The following is a 14,013-nucleotide window of genomic DNA, read 5'->3' as shown; positions in this document are numbered from 1 at the left end:
GGTCTATACCAATGGCTCACAAAGCCCTTTAGCATCTCTTACTGTACTTTTGATGCTGAACTTTGGAGAAAACCATAATGCAAGCTTGAAGATACTGGTTTTCATCTTTATATCTCGAGATAAAACACTAGCTGCCATGGAATTACAGGTAATAATAGCAGTACAAATCTTCTTCTAAAGTAGCCATCCTAACGAAGATCGGCTAGAGGGAACAATTCCTCCATCTTCTGAGAAGTGGGACTCATTTCATTGTAGAGGGGATTCATTTCTCTGCACTGACTACTCAGTGCTGACAACGTGAGGGCATGAACCGCACTCACATCACACAACTGCTGATGTTGGGTGAGCCTGTTCACAGCACAGACCGCCACTGCAAGTGACATTTATTTGGAGCTCTCCAATTTACATCCAGGTGTTCTATTGTTCATCACTATTATCCCCAAATAAACAGAAAAACAATTTCAGGACATTTTTGAAAGGTGTCATTTACTGCAACTTCATCTGCTGCTAGCCATTATCGCAGAAGCGCATTAAATATTGTACCGATTCACATGGCAGGATCCCGATGATGTTATGGAGAAAAAGTAGTCTGATGAGTCAAGAATTATCTGCAAAGATGAGGAAAACCTATTGTTTCTATGAAAGAAGATTAGAGAGAACACTATAATCACTACAAACTCCTAACAATATAACATATCAACTGCTCTGTCATCCAGCATCATTGTCAGCTACATTATGTGGAAGAAAAATAGTCCACTCTGTCTTCCTTTGTTTTTTTCAGAAATCTTTCAAAACTTACTATGGTATTTTTTGAGTGATTAATTGTGTGCCGTGTTACCCGTTTACAACAACAAGCCCAGCTATTTCTCAAGAAACACGATCAGCCTGCCCTGGCCAACTAGTCACAAAGAAAACAAAACTACCATCTCCAGCACCAGCAGTACAACATCAGGCAACTACAGCTTCTTTTAAGCTTGGACCATCCGGAGCTTTGGATGAAACTTTTAAAGAGGGAGGGCCCTACCTGCTTACAACTGTGTGTTTCTCTTTAGGACCCAACAAATCGGTCTGTTTAAACAACTGCGTTTATAATGAATCACAGAATGGTTTGGGTTGGAAGGGACCTCAAAGATCATCTAGTTCCAACCCCCCTGCCGTGGGCAGGGAAACACTCCACTACACCAGGTTGCCCAAAGCCTCATCCAACCTGGCCTTGAACACCTCCAGGGATGGGGCATCCACAACTTCTCTGGGCAACCTGTTCCAGTACCTCACCACCCTCAATGTAAAGAATTTCCTTCTTATATCTAACCTAAATCTGCCCTCTAAAAATAAAAATAAACCACAAAATAGAAATAAGCCACAAAATTAGTCTCATGTAACATTTGAACAGCAGGTCAAATAATTAACTCCTGTCCCATTATATATCCTTAAAGTCAGGGAACCACTTGGCAGTAACAGAATTGTATGTAGCCACTCAAACCAATGATATTCCAAAATACTACTGACAGAAAACCCTTCTTGTCGCTATAATTGAGTAAATACAAGCAGCTCATTCTAGCAAATGGAGAGGAAAAATAATTATTTTGGCAACAACTTGTTTTTCTCAACAGACAGTACCACTGAGCAGGACTGACCTATTAGAAGGGATAAAGAAATCAAGTATTTAATGTCGCATCAATATTGCGGGCAGAACAATCAGTAGCTTAAAAATCAGAGACTGAAACGCTGCTATTGCAGTACAGGATCAAGCAAGGCAAATAACCTAAGTAAACTATTTACTGCTCTGCACGAGTGTTTTAAAATGCCTAACAGCTTGTGATACCTTGAATAGAAACCCCATTTACATGTTTTTAAAGTGAGAAGGGATCATGTTTATCATTACCGAATTCAGAAAAGAAAACTGAAATGGCATTATAGGTAAACACACTCAAACTCGTACCACAATGCCTATTCTTCTGTGAAAATCAGCTTTCCAGGATAATTTAGACTAGATCTGTTCAGCCTTCAATTGCAGAGAAATCCCACTTATCTATAAATCCAATTTGAGAGCACAATTTCTCTCCCTTGCTTCCTTTTCCACCTCCTCAGCCCTCCACTTTGCAATCAGGCTTAACTAGGTGCATGACGGTAATTTGACATTACTTAAATATTTGAGTTCTGCTCAGTGTAGCCTACTGATATTCATCTTCACACCAATTTAAGGTTTGCCATGCCTCAATACACTCTCTAATAAATACTGCAGTAAAGGACAGATTTTTTTTTCTTACTAATTTCTTAAACCTAACTCTGAAAGACAGTCGGAATTTCTTTTTAAAATCCCTATATTGTTTTATTCTGTTTACCCAAAATTTTTCCTTTCATCATCTAAAAAAAAAAAACAAAAAAACAACCAAACCAAAAACCAAAACAAACCAACCAAACTTATCTTTCAACAGATATTCCCTAGAAGAGGTGAGAGAGAAGGTATTTGCCTGGGAGGAAATCCAGTGATGATCACGTCTGTGCATAAGGGCAGAAGTCTTCAAGACAAAACTCTTTCCAAGTCCATTCTATTTGCTCTGTTAAGTTCACATTAAATATTAACATCATCATCTTCACTGTTGCAAAAGTCAAAGGCATTTATTCACCTGATGCTATAAGGCCAACAGAGTTACAAACCGCAGTTAATTCAAAAACCACAGCAATATTTGTGGAAAAGGAGGGGAGGGTGTTTGGTTTGGGGGGTTTTTGGTGCTTGTTTTTGGGTTTAGGTTCAAAACTGCAGATATTTCCTCCCCACAGACATTCCACATAAATCTCTAGCAATTGCCTGAGTTTACATGAGCTTTAGTCAAGAAAAACACCTTCTATATTTAACGATAGACAACAGCTGAATGGTAATGATCCCCTAATCTGAAAATGATTCCTGTAAACTGAACGCATTAAAATGAGCCAGGAGAGCTCATCCTTTGCAATTACTGCCCAACACGTCACTCTGCTCCCACCACAGACACTACAGCAGATAGTGCTGTCTGGGGCATGAGCTCAGACCCTGCAGAACTTCAGACCTCGGAGTGCTGAAAAACCTGGATCCATATTTAAAGCCTTCCTTTAGTCCATTCTTACCAAGTAATTGAGCAAGAAAGTCAAGACGTCCTCTGAAAAAAAGATTTCACATGTCATTTTTTTTCAGAACAACTTCATTACTTCATTGGAGGTGACCCCATTGTTCAATCAGGTCTTTGCCACATAACACAGAAAACATATGCTCATTGTTGGTGCAGTTAGGAATCCCACTCCCAATATATAAATTAATCAAACTGAAGCAAAACTGGGCATTTTGAAGCGACCCAATCCCAAATTTGTAACTTGTAATGCACAGAACCTGTGCTCTTAAGGACATAGCTATGAGTCGCTTCTTGTTATGTGAAAATCAAAGCATAATAAAATCAAGTTTTGATCAAGTCGAAGTTCCTGTGCTTTGTTGTAAAGATACTTCTCATAAGAAACTGATTAAATTGAAGCATAGTAGCAACAGAGAGGTAGCTTCTATCACAGTTTATTTGTCAACACACGACAGTCTCATATAAGCATTCAGAAAATAATTCTTACTGGTGGATTGAGACGAGGAAAAATGAGATGAGAGTTTGGAAAGTAATATGACAGGGGAGGGACAGTGATGTGTAGGAGCAGAAGCAATATTCTAGCTAGCGACAGAGTTCAGTGGCAGAACAGAGAACTCCAAAGATAGGGGAGAGCTCGTTATAATGCACAAAAATGCATATTTACAGAAGACTGAGCATGAAAGAGGATGTGCACCAGAACTCTTGGCCAGCAGGAAGAACGGAATGTCTGGAGAAAGAGGAAGGAACAAATAAGTGTTTCTCCCACCCCCTGACTTTTAAGAAGCTTTAAAAAGGTAAATTAACGGATTCTGGAAACTTACTCAGAAGTTCTCTCTGTTTCAACTCACACCTCATCCCATTCCTCACGCATCCTGTGGCTGCAATGAAGTCTGCAGAAGAGAAGACTGCAACTACAGGGTTTACCTAACAGCTCAGACTCCTTTCCCCAAGACCTATTGCTTCATCTTAAGAAAACACTTTTTAAAAGAGTTAGTCTGAAACTTTCCTTTCTTTAGGAAAGAAAAATATACTTGTGCTCTGAATACTGTATTTCTAAGCTGTAATTTAGGAACACAACCCAGCTAAACATGCAATGGAAAACTTACTGGAAGCCATCTATGTTTGTAGGCTACCTATGACCAACCTCAACCTTGAGTAGCCAAAAGCTTCTGTGTTGACACAAATAGTCTGCTGCAGACATACTTCTTACTGTAAAAAAAGATTACTAGCCTCCCATGTCAGCACAACACGCCCAGGAATTCTGTTTCCAAACTCTTGTTACATATACAATATGTGAATACAAAGAAGTCGGCACAATATTTCCAAGAAAAATTGAGTAGGCAACGTAAATAAACGGTGGACCACGACATGAATAATATGGCACTAAGGGACACAGGCAGATTTTATATGCTGTCATTTCTAGCATTTCTCTGTCAGTTTTTTGAAAGTCAGACTAGTCTAGTTAGTGCTCTTCAAAATCAATTTCAAAGTCTGATTTCCTCCCAAGTTATTTCAATAAATCGCCAAGTTTAAATATTTACATTTATTCTTATTAAAGGCCTCCTAGTAAAGAAATATGGTCAATTAGTATGAGCTATCTTACTACTAGATCTAATGGCCTACTGATCTGCAGATATGTTGACGCTTAAGAGAAAACTGGAATAAAATGAAACAAGCAGGTTCTGCTGATCCAGCTGAGAGCGTGGCAGCAATTCAGCAGGTAATGGAGAGATGGATTTACTGGATTAGTGCAGATGGCGTTTATCTCGTGGGGAACAACGTCAGACCACACGGAACTACACAAAAACATACAAACCCAAGGATTGCTTGGAATAGTATTTTCAAGAATTCAAGTGGCAGTGTCCCATCTACAGCAAGCGGATCCTGTTTAGACCGAGCTAAATGAAGCTCTGCGAGGAGAGGTTGTTGCCTTCTCTGTCTTTATGCTACTTCAAACAGAGATGCAAAACAGACATATGTACACACACTTACATTAAGGCATCCATGTTTGCAATTAGGTTCAGAATATTCGTGACCAAAGAGCTTTACTAGGGAATAAACACACAGAGCAGTTACAGTATAATCCTCTGTACCCAGCAATACACACGAATCCCACCTCATCCTCCCCAAATTAAGGGAGAAATCTACGTTATTTGAGGAAGCACTGTCCTATTCACACTATACCAGTGCACCACCTCTCTTGGCTAAAAGGAATTAGGTTCAAAGGAAGCGGTAAATTTGTTCTGCGAAATCTGGACATGAAATGAAGATCTCAAACAGATACAGCATTCTAGAAACCCTGACTTCCTTCCTCTAATTCTATGTCAAAACACTAAATTGCCAAAGTTTCCCAGATTTCACTCTCCACTCGAGACTCTTTCAAACGTTACCATTAAAGCACAAGAACGACCAGTACAGGGGTTAGCTCAGCTCAACACTCATGCTCTTGAACATGAATATGAATACGCAGACACAACTGCTGCTGATTTTTAGCTTTAGGAGCTCAGCCCAGTATCACTGGACTTATAGTTTACTCTGTGAAAGTCCCAAAGTCCAAACCACTGTTACAGAGGGGACACAAGCTGTGTCAGTGCCCTTTCACAAGGGTTTCTGCTTTCCCTGCACCAGGCCTTCCCTTCCCAGACACGAATCTTACCTTAGAAAGGGCACCTGTCCCTTGCAGGAAAAGTGCAGCTCAGTATTCCCAGCTTTCCCACACCAACGGATAGCTCAGGTCAGTCAAGTCCCAAGAGACTTGAAGAATATTGATGCTCGCAACCATATAATCCAGGCAATCCAACACGCATCACCTTGTGTGCCAAAGGATAAGGCTGAGTAGAAAGAACTTGCTAGGCCAGTGCCTAAGAGAGGCTCGTTCCTAACTAGATCCCACGGTCTGGTTGTTTGGAGGATGCTGGGATCTGGAATTTGTTGCTTCTCAAACACTTCCTGCCTCATCCATCCCAGCACAGGGTGCTCAGTCACTTCTGCCAGGAGACTCAGGACTGAAATTTGCACGTTAACTAAAATGAAACTTGTTTCTGATGTCTATATTTGATGAATTTAACTAATCTCTTGCCAAAGGGAAATAAATTTTCTGCAGACTCAAGCATCGCTAGCGGCACTTCGAGATGACCTATCAGTTACACCTCGAAGAACTAAACCCATCAGAGGAACTAACGGCCGCACTACAATTCAAAAAGATCAAGGATGGCTCTTTTCCTTCTAGGAACACTGCAGAGCCAAGTGCCAGAGCTCCCAAGCAAACGAAGCGAGTTTCCATAAAGCAAGCAAACAAATTACTTGTGTTGTGAAGAACAGAGGCTTGCCCACACAGCCCCTAGGCAAGCACCTGTTTGTATTTCTCTTCTTTCACTGGATAGGTACGGTACTGGGCTCAGGGAATGACAAATGGGCTACATGTATTCAAATATGCATTTTCCTCAGTTAATTTCCTGCCCAACAGTAATATATCAAGATCTGAAACTATTTTATTTTTAAAGTAGCCTCTTAAAGTGATTTGTGAGGCCCTTTAGTTATTCAATTTCTGTAGCATAAGACTCTGTTAGACTCAATAAAAGACAGTAACTAATAGAAGGGGCCACCATGCAGAGGAAAAACATCTGAAGGAACTTGTGCCTGACCAATCCTGGTGGTAAAAGAAAATTGCACAGTTGTGTTTTTCACAGGAAAACCCTTATTTAAAAAGCAATCTCCCATTCAGGATAAATAAAAAGACTATTTAAATGCTCATTCCTTACATCCTGATAAAACAAATACCTGCTCAATGATTATGAAGTGAAATACATATTTGGATAAGAAAGCCTTCCGATGAGCCTCAATTTTACTTCGTTTCAGATGCCAGCACTGCCTAGAGACAGACTCTACTAGCAAGCTCTAGAGTTCCTCACGTAGTTGCCTGGTTTTGGGGCAGTTTTTTATGTGTAAAAGGAGCCAGGAGTAAGAGTTTCTGTTCTTTTGGCCAAAACCCTTAGTGTTGATATAGACGAGGCCTGCCTTAAGTCTACTTTTAAAATCAACCATCCCCACACACCCTGTCTCAGTAGTAGCAGGATAAAAAGTAGCAGGGCAATGCAGCAGGAGATGATTTTCCAGCAGCTCCTTTAGCTCAGTCAGGATAAAGGTCGGGCTCACCTGGCAATCCACTACCTCAGGCAGCTTCCCACACAGCCAGCTTTGCATCCACGGTAAAAACAAAACAAAACAAAAGTAGGTGCTTAATGTTCAACACAACCCTAATGCAAACACCATGACGTGAGATACTGTCAATGCCTAGCAACCGCAGTTTTCCACCAATTCCCACTGAAGTCACTCATTTCCTCAATTTCTCCCTACAAGTCTGTTTTCTCCCAGAAAAGTCTATATTCCCCCACAAAAACAACTCATGTTTTCCAGACCTTCAAGGGCCTTCATGAGCTGAAGGACAAAAAGCAGTATCTACTACCTTATACTTCAACCAAAATGAGATGATGTTTCTTTTCCTCCATCTACGTGCTAAGTTATACTTGGATGAAAATGCTAACATGTATTCTTTCAGGCTTCTCAAGCATGAAATTTTTGTCCTGCAGAGGCACTCCTGCTGGCAAGCCCTATACTCCGAGAAAAGACCCAACTAGCAGGTTAGAATTAAACATCACCCACTGAGCCATCAGCAATGGACACATATTCCACAGCCAAGATGTCCGTGGCACCTCTCATGTTCAATGGACTATTCAAAAGCAAGGAAATGAGTCTGAAACTAGAAGATAACATGACATTTTTTCAGTCCCAAGTCCAAACTCACCCATACATTTGATTAAAAAAAAGTTAAAAAGCCTCAATATAGATAATTTCTACTTTACCATATGTTACAACCTAAGTACTGGTTCCATATAAAACACAAGGGGAATTCAACACAGTTTTGGACATTACGTGATAGAGTGGTAAAACAATTCCCTGAATCAGCTGAGCTGTAGGGAGACAGGCAAGAGCAAGTGTCAAGTTGTGCAGGGAAACATGGGTGGCTTTTGCAAGCCCAGCCTTTCCTCTCCCCACCTCAAGAACCCCCTAAAACACAATCCAAACTTGCACTTGCATCACAAGGCAACATAAGGACCAAGGTGGTCTCATCTAAGTGTATTAATCGAGGACTTTTGTTAGTATTCTTGTTTTACACCCAAAAAATCTTCAAGTGAAACATAGGGGACTTCTCAAACTTTTTACTCATTTGTATTAAAAAAAAGTCAAAACAAGCCAACTTCAGGTTAAAAGCAGGCCCAACGAATGACAATCTTCAAGAATCCTTCAAAGATGCCATTATATTAAACAGATCACCACAATTCACAACCCCATTAAACACTTCTGAAAATCCTAGTAATGGAATCATTACGCCCTTTGTTGGTGGTTTATCAAGTTTGCTTTTGGTTTTCTTTTTTTTTTTTTTAATAATGGTTAGAATTATTTTTGTCTTTCTTTCATCTTTTAAGAGTAAAGTATAAATCACTGGTACCCCCAAATTTGCAGCTATATCCTTTGTGACAGGTATATACTAGGTCTAAATGCTGAAGACTATTAAATCTGTTAATTGTCAAATGATCATTTTTGCTGGATTGGTTTGGTGTGACATGGAAGTGCACACAGACAGCTTTTCAACTCAGCCTTCTCTACTGAACAAAAGATATCTGCTAAAGTGTTCCTTCTAATCATACACAATGGATTTAAAAAAACAGAAAAGAAAAAAAAAACAAGGAAAGACATTGGATCCTGGGTTTCCACCTTCCTCCTCACTGCTTCTTTTAGCTTGAGAGTTTGCCTCTGAATTTAATAGAGTAGCACTGAAAAAATAAAAGCCATTGTAGCTGACCTAATTTCACATATTGCAAGGCTATAACTGACATTTCTACTTTTACTTAAGCTAAAATCTTACTGAAAATAAAATATTAAGTCTTTGCAGTCTTCCTGCTTGGAAGAGAGCAAACTAGAGGCAGTAGAAATTGTAAAATCAGATTTTTCTTTTAAAAAAACCCCAACCACCAACCACACACAACGAAAACCAAAATCAAGCAAAAAAACACATAACCCATCCACCCAGTCTTACATTTACTCTGGCATACCATACGATTGAGCAAAAGAATACAAAGAAATCACTGGAAGAAAACACTGAATGGTTCATCAACAGTACATTGAGACTAATGTGAGAACTCTTTAACGAAATAAACGTTTTTTTTGACATTTGAGGGGGAAGTGTTGGGGTTTTTTTAATAAAAAAGGCACTACAGTAGATGTAAAGTATTTGCATTTCATCACTAGATTTTACATACTCCCCACAGGAAATGATTATGCTGGAAAGGATGGATTAGTATGAAAATTTTAAGTACCACCTGAAGAGAGCTGGTTAAAATGGGACGACAAGACGACTCAGTTCAGATGGGTACTTTGTCCTGAACAGTGACAGAGTTCTCTCCAAACAAGCAGCAAGATACGACCGAAATTTCAGCTCACTGAAAACTTGCAACAAAAACGCAGGACGCAAATTGATTAGTGGCACAGACGGAAACAAAACTTGAGCACAAATTTGAGATCGCTTTGCATGTCACTTCGACACCACTGACAAAAACATCGCTATGAAAAAGAGATCCCTAAGGGCCCGTGCTTCTCAGTTACAGATGGTGACAGAAAAAGACAGAGCTGCACTGCGTTACAGCACACCCACCAGCCAGCAAGGCACAAAATGCACTTTCCTGAGTGAAATGACTCCAATAGAGACAGCAAAGCACAGCTGGCATCGTCAAGAACTGTCAGGATGTCACCTGGAGACAAAATATGAGTGCCAGCAACCACCTTCAAGAGAGGAATTTAGCCAAGAGAGGGATGCGGCAGGACTACCGGGATGAGGAGGGGAAGGAAAATCTGCTTTGCAAGGGCAGCCTACAGAAACGGGTTTGTTTAGTTTATCAAGCAGAACCCAAAAGGGGGAATTATTGCTCTCTGAATGTTCCTTTGGCTGGAGAGCAGAAACACCAGTGATGGAAACATCTTACCTGAACTGAAAGATTATGCAGGTGCTATCAGCTGGCCATGAATAAATTGGCTCATTTCTGTGAGACAATGGCATTGAGCCAAACGAACAAATGAGATTCTGGGGAAGCTTTCTAATAAGCATAGGAAGAAAGCAGTCTAACTATTTCCAAGGCAGTTCTTGATAAAGTTTTTAAGGCTACTTTGTAACATCATTAATTGCTGCGGCTGGGGAAGATTTGATGACTCAGGAGGTCAAGCAAAACATCTGCAATAGAGAAAGCATAAGCTAATGGAGCAAAGTGCATAGAGAGGCATGCAACTAACTGGGTATGCACAGCTACAGCTACGAAAACAGATCGTTTGCATGCTAGATGCAAAGAAATAGGTTATCATTTCTGCCGTAATTGATTTTTCCTGTTTGTAGTCATGATTGTTCTGCTGTTAAAATCACTGCGCTGTTTCTAAATTGCACTTGCTGAAAGAGTGCATCTTTTATGTTATGTGTTAGATTACAGATTTTGTTATTGCAAATTAGAACAACTCTACCAGTGCCAGGCATGCCAAAGTACTTTCCTGCAACGATGTAAGTACAGAACAGTTTTCTACTTTGCTGCAAGAAATACATTTCAAACTAATTCTTTTTCTAAGAACTGCCTCATTAGCTGCGTGGCATTTGTTGAGTAACCAGTACCTCACCCTGGCTTAATTTCCATAGAATTTTTTGCCTCTATTGTCGCATTATGGAATTTATTCAAAGTACCTTGAAAATATAAGAAGTACTTTTGGCTAAATTTACCCTTTCCTGATCATGGGCTGGGGGAGAGGGGACAGAAATCAGTTCATTCTCAAGTTTGTTTCAAGGTGCTGCACGTTTCCTCAAGCAACAGCATACTTTTCCCCCCAGTAAAGTAACAATACTCTTGGGCTATATGCATCAAATCTCTATTCACTGAAAAGCAAAGCCCCTCTGGTCAGACTATATAAGAAAACATTAAGTATAAAAACGAGTTTGGGCAAAGTGGCATGAGTCAGGGTAAAAAAAAAGACAAAAAAAAAACAAATCCCAAAACCCACACTAACACACACAAGAAAAATAACTGAGAGGGACGATGTGGCCACACTAGCAGGGATCCTTGTACACTTGTCTGAAACTCAGACTGAAAATATGAAATTTCAAGAATCTAAGTTAATGCACTAAAACAAAGTCTGTAAAACCCCAACACTGTCTGCACATTGTCTCCAAAGTTCTGGATATTTGGAGTAGCTATATGACTAAGTTGTCCACAAAATTTAGACCCAATTTTAAAACATTCTGTGTTTTCAGGTCTTCTCTATTTCCCAGTGACACAAGTGAAAGTTTTATAGGCAAGTTTTCACAGAATTATTACAAGCATTCAACATTAGAAGCAAATAAAATTCAAACTGGTGCAAGGTAATTAAAAAAAAAAAAAAAACAAACACAAAAAGCAATCTGAGCAGCTGCATTTCTGCTGCTATAGCTATGTCAGCGATGCAATTTTCACCCGCTCCCAGTAACTCCTGGTACAGAGTGAAGAAGTTGCACAGACCCTCTCCTCCCACACGGCCCCATCAGGCAACAGACAGTTTAAGTGCAACTACATGTTTACAGTCTTTTTAAGTGAGGAAGTTGCCATACATTTTCAGTCACTATCATTAATGAACAATAGATTTATATCTAACTGTGAACAAGTATCTTTCCCTTCCTCTAAACCACCTGTAACAAAATGGGACGATCTGCCTGCTTTTTGAGACAGGGACGTCGATGAACATGGAAGTTTGTCATACAAGAAGTCGAAAAGCATGAAAACTGAAACCTGAGGAATCCCTTTTGCTGTTTTGAAACATCAGCCTGTCTTGTCCTGGGGCATCTGTGCCACGTGCTTTGCACATTGCAGCATTGTTCAAGCATTCAACCGAAATTCACAATGTTATTTTGATAAACAGCCTTTTCGGATGAACGTTATGGCGTTGCCTGTGTGAGTACGAACAAGATCACAGTAAAAAATATTGCTTTGTATTTTCAGTCTACCAGGAACACTCTTTCTTCGTCACCCCAGGATGGCTACAGCCCAGTGCAATCCTACCATCCTGCTTCCCTCCCCTCCCTTCAACTTATTTCCATTGCTCTCCAGCATCTGCTTCCTCCCATGCTGCTGAAGGTGCCAGGGGACATCCCGCTGCCACGCAGCCTCTCCTCCCTCAAATCCAGCATTTTGCTGCTCAAAGAGCACTTGACAACTATCACCAAGTCCAGCATTGCAAAGCATAATGGCTTCACTCCTCCACTACAATAAATGATTAAAAAGCAAGCTAATTACAGCCAAGTGTAGATCAAGCATCTGAAATACGAGCAGCTCCCACACTTCACTTCAGTGTCAACAATGACAACTATAATGACAGTGTATCAAAACAGATAAAATGAAATTAGTTTTCTTCTATATTATGGACATGGAATACAACATAGGGTTCGGCCAGAGGATGGAAAGGAACAAAAGGACACTTGGAAAACAATTAACAGAGTAAGAAAAAGATGCTGTCTACTTGACACCAAAAAAGCTAAGCGAAATTCAAGTGGGATTGACTACTTCTCACGAAAGCAAAACTACTGTACTTCATAACTGTCAAAATAGAGTTTTCTACAAGAAAAATCCAGCTGCAGGAATAAGTCATAAATATGTACTCTAACAGATTACCTACATGGAAGGCATAAGTGCCACTTTCAATGAGCAACTTCATTACAGACATTCTGAAATCATACTCACTTTTTACTTATCCTCCTCGTTATTCTTAAGAGTATTTATGAACATGTCTGTCAAACTCAGCTTTTCAACTTTTTTTAAATTGTTCAAAAGAATAAATCATAATCAGTTACCTGGGTCTGTAATTTTTTTACTACTATAGATAATTGGCAGAACACATTTCTGGTATCTCTTAATCAAATTCAACAAACATGCTGTAAGGATGAACACGAGCCATGTTTCAGGATTTCTAAAGTATTGTTTCTCTAAAAGACCCTCATTGTGGATCTTTTCTCAAGTTTTTGGTCAGATATGTAGACAGCCCGTTAACAATTCTCTCTCAAACTCCTGTTCCGAGTGCTGTAACTGTGGATTTACAAGTCAAGGAAGATGAAGTATTTGTTCAATGAATGAACAAGGAAAAAAATTTAATGCAGGAGTTCAGTACTGAATAATCCTAACTTCAGATTAATATCTTTCCTGGTAAATCAACAGCTTTGTAAAACGTGATCATCAGCAGATGCTTAAAATCATGAAACATAGCCATATCTATCTTAATCTTTATCGTACACTGTCTTTCCTGCCAAATATCACGCTACATGTTCAAGTAATAACTCCAGAGGGGAAAAAATAAAAATGAAATCACAGAGTCATCCCACCCATCCCACAGTAAAAACCTTACCTTCATCGTTCTGGGCCAAACAATCTGCTAAGATAGTAGCAACCGCAATCCCTACAGCTAAGCATTTCCAGAGAGAAAACCGCTGTAACATTTTCTGTCACACTTCACTCAAGGCAGATCTGAAAAAGAAAGATTTGACACACGCGTTAGTCTGCCAACCTATGCAAAGGTGAGCGACGACAAACTATTTCCCGGGTAACTATGCATGTGTGAACTACGGAGGGATACGTAGTCTATGAAACCGTGACATCGTTTGTGCTTAAACAAGCAAGGTTCATCCCAGGAGCATCAATTGATACATACGTACATGTTAACTGGAGAATTCATATATGGACAGGCCTCCAATGCAAGCTGCTTCTTAAATGAGGTCTAATTTCCACAATTTCCTTACAATAAAGTATTTACGTTACCTCCCCTTATGCTTTAAAGCACTTTGGAGAATCCA

General features: G+C 39.8%; 1 protein-coding gene across 3 annotated transcripts in view; it reads right to left on the bottom strand.

The window, feature by feature from the left end:
* The window catches only part of PCDH15 (protocadherin related 15), a 359,782-nt gene extending 346,123 nt beyond the window's left edge, over positions 1–13,659 (bottom strand). For all 3 annotated transcript variants that reach the window (XM_086616980.1, XM_086616981.1, XM_086616982.1), the window contains exon 1: positions 13,569–13,659. In XM_086616980.1, coding sequence (XP_086473106.1) covers positions 13,569–13,659 — 91 coding nt within the window. The remainder of the gene's footprint in view (positions 1–13,568) is intronic.
* Positions 13,660–14,013: the final 354 nt, after the last annotated feature.

Source organism: Tauraco erythrolophus, chromosome 9 (genome assembly GCF_009769465.1).
Source record: "Tauraco erythrolophus isolate bTauEry1 chromosome 9, bTauEry1.pri, whole genome shotgun sequence".
NCBI lineage: Eukaryota > Metazoa > Chordata > Aves > Musophagiformes > Musophagidae > Tauraco > Tauraco erythrolophus.
This window is presented reverse-complemented; position numbering and strand designations above follow the sequence as displayed.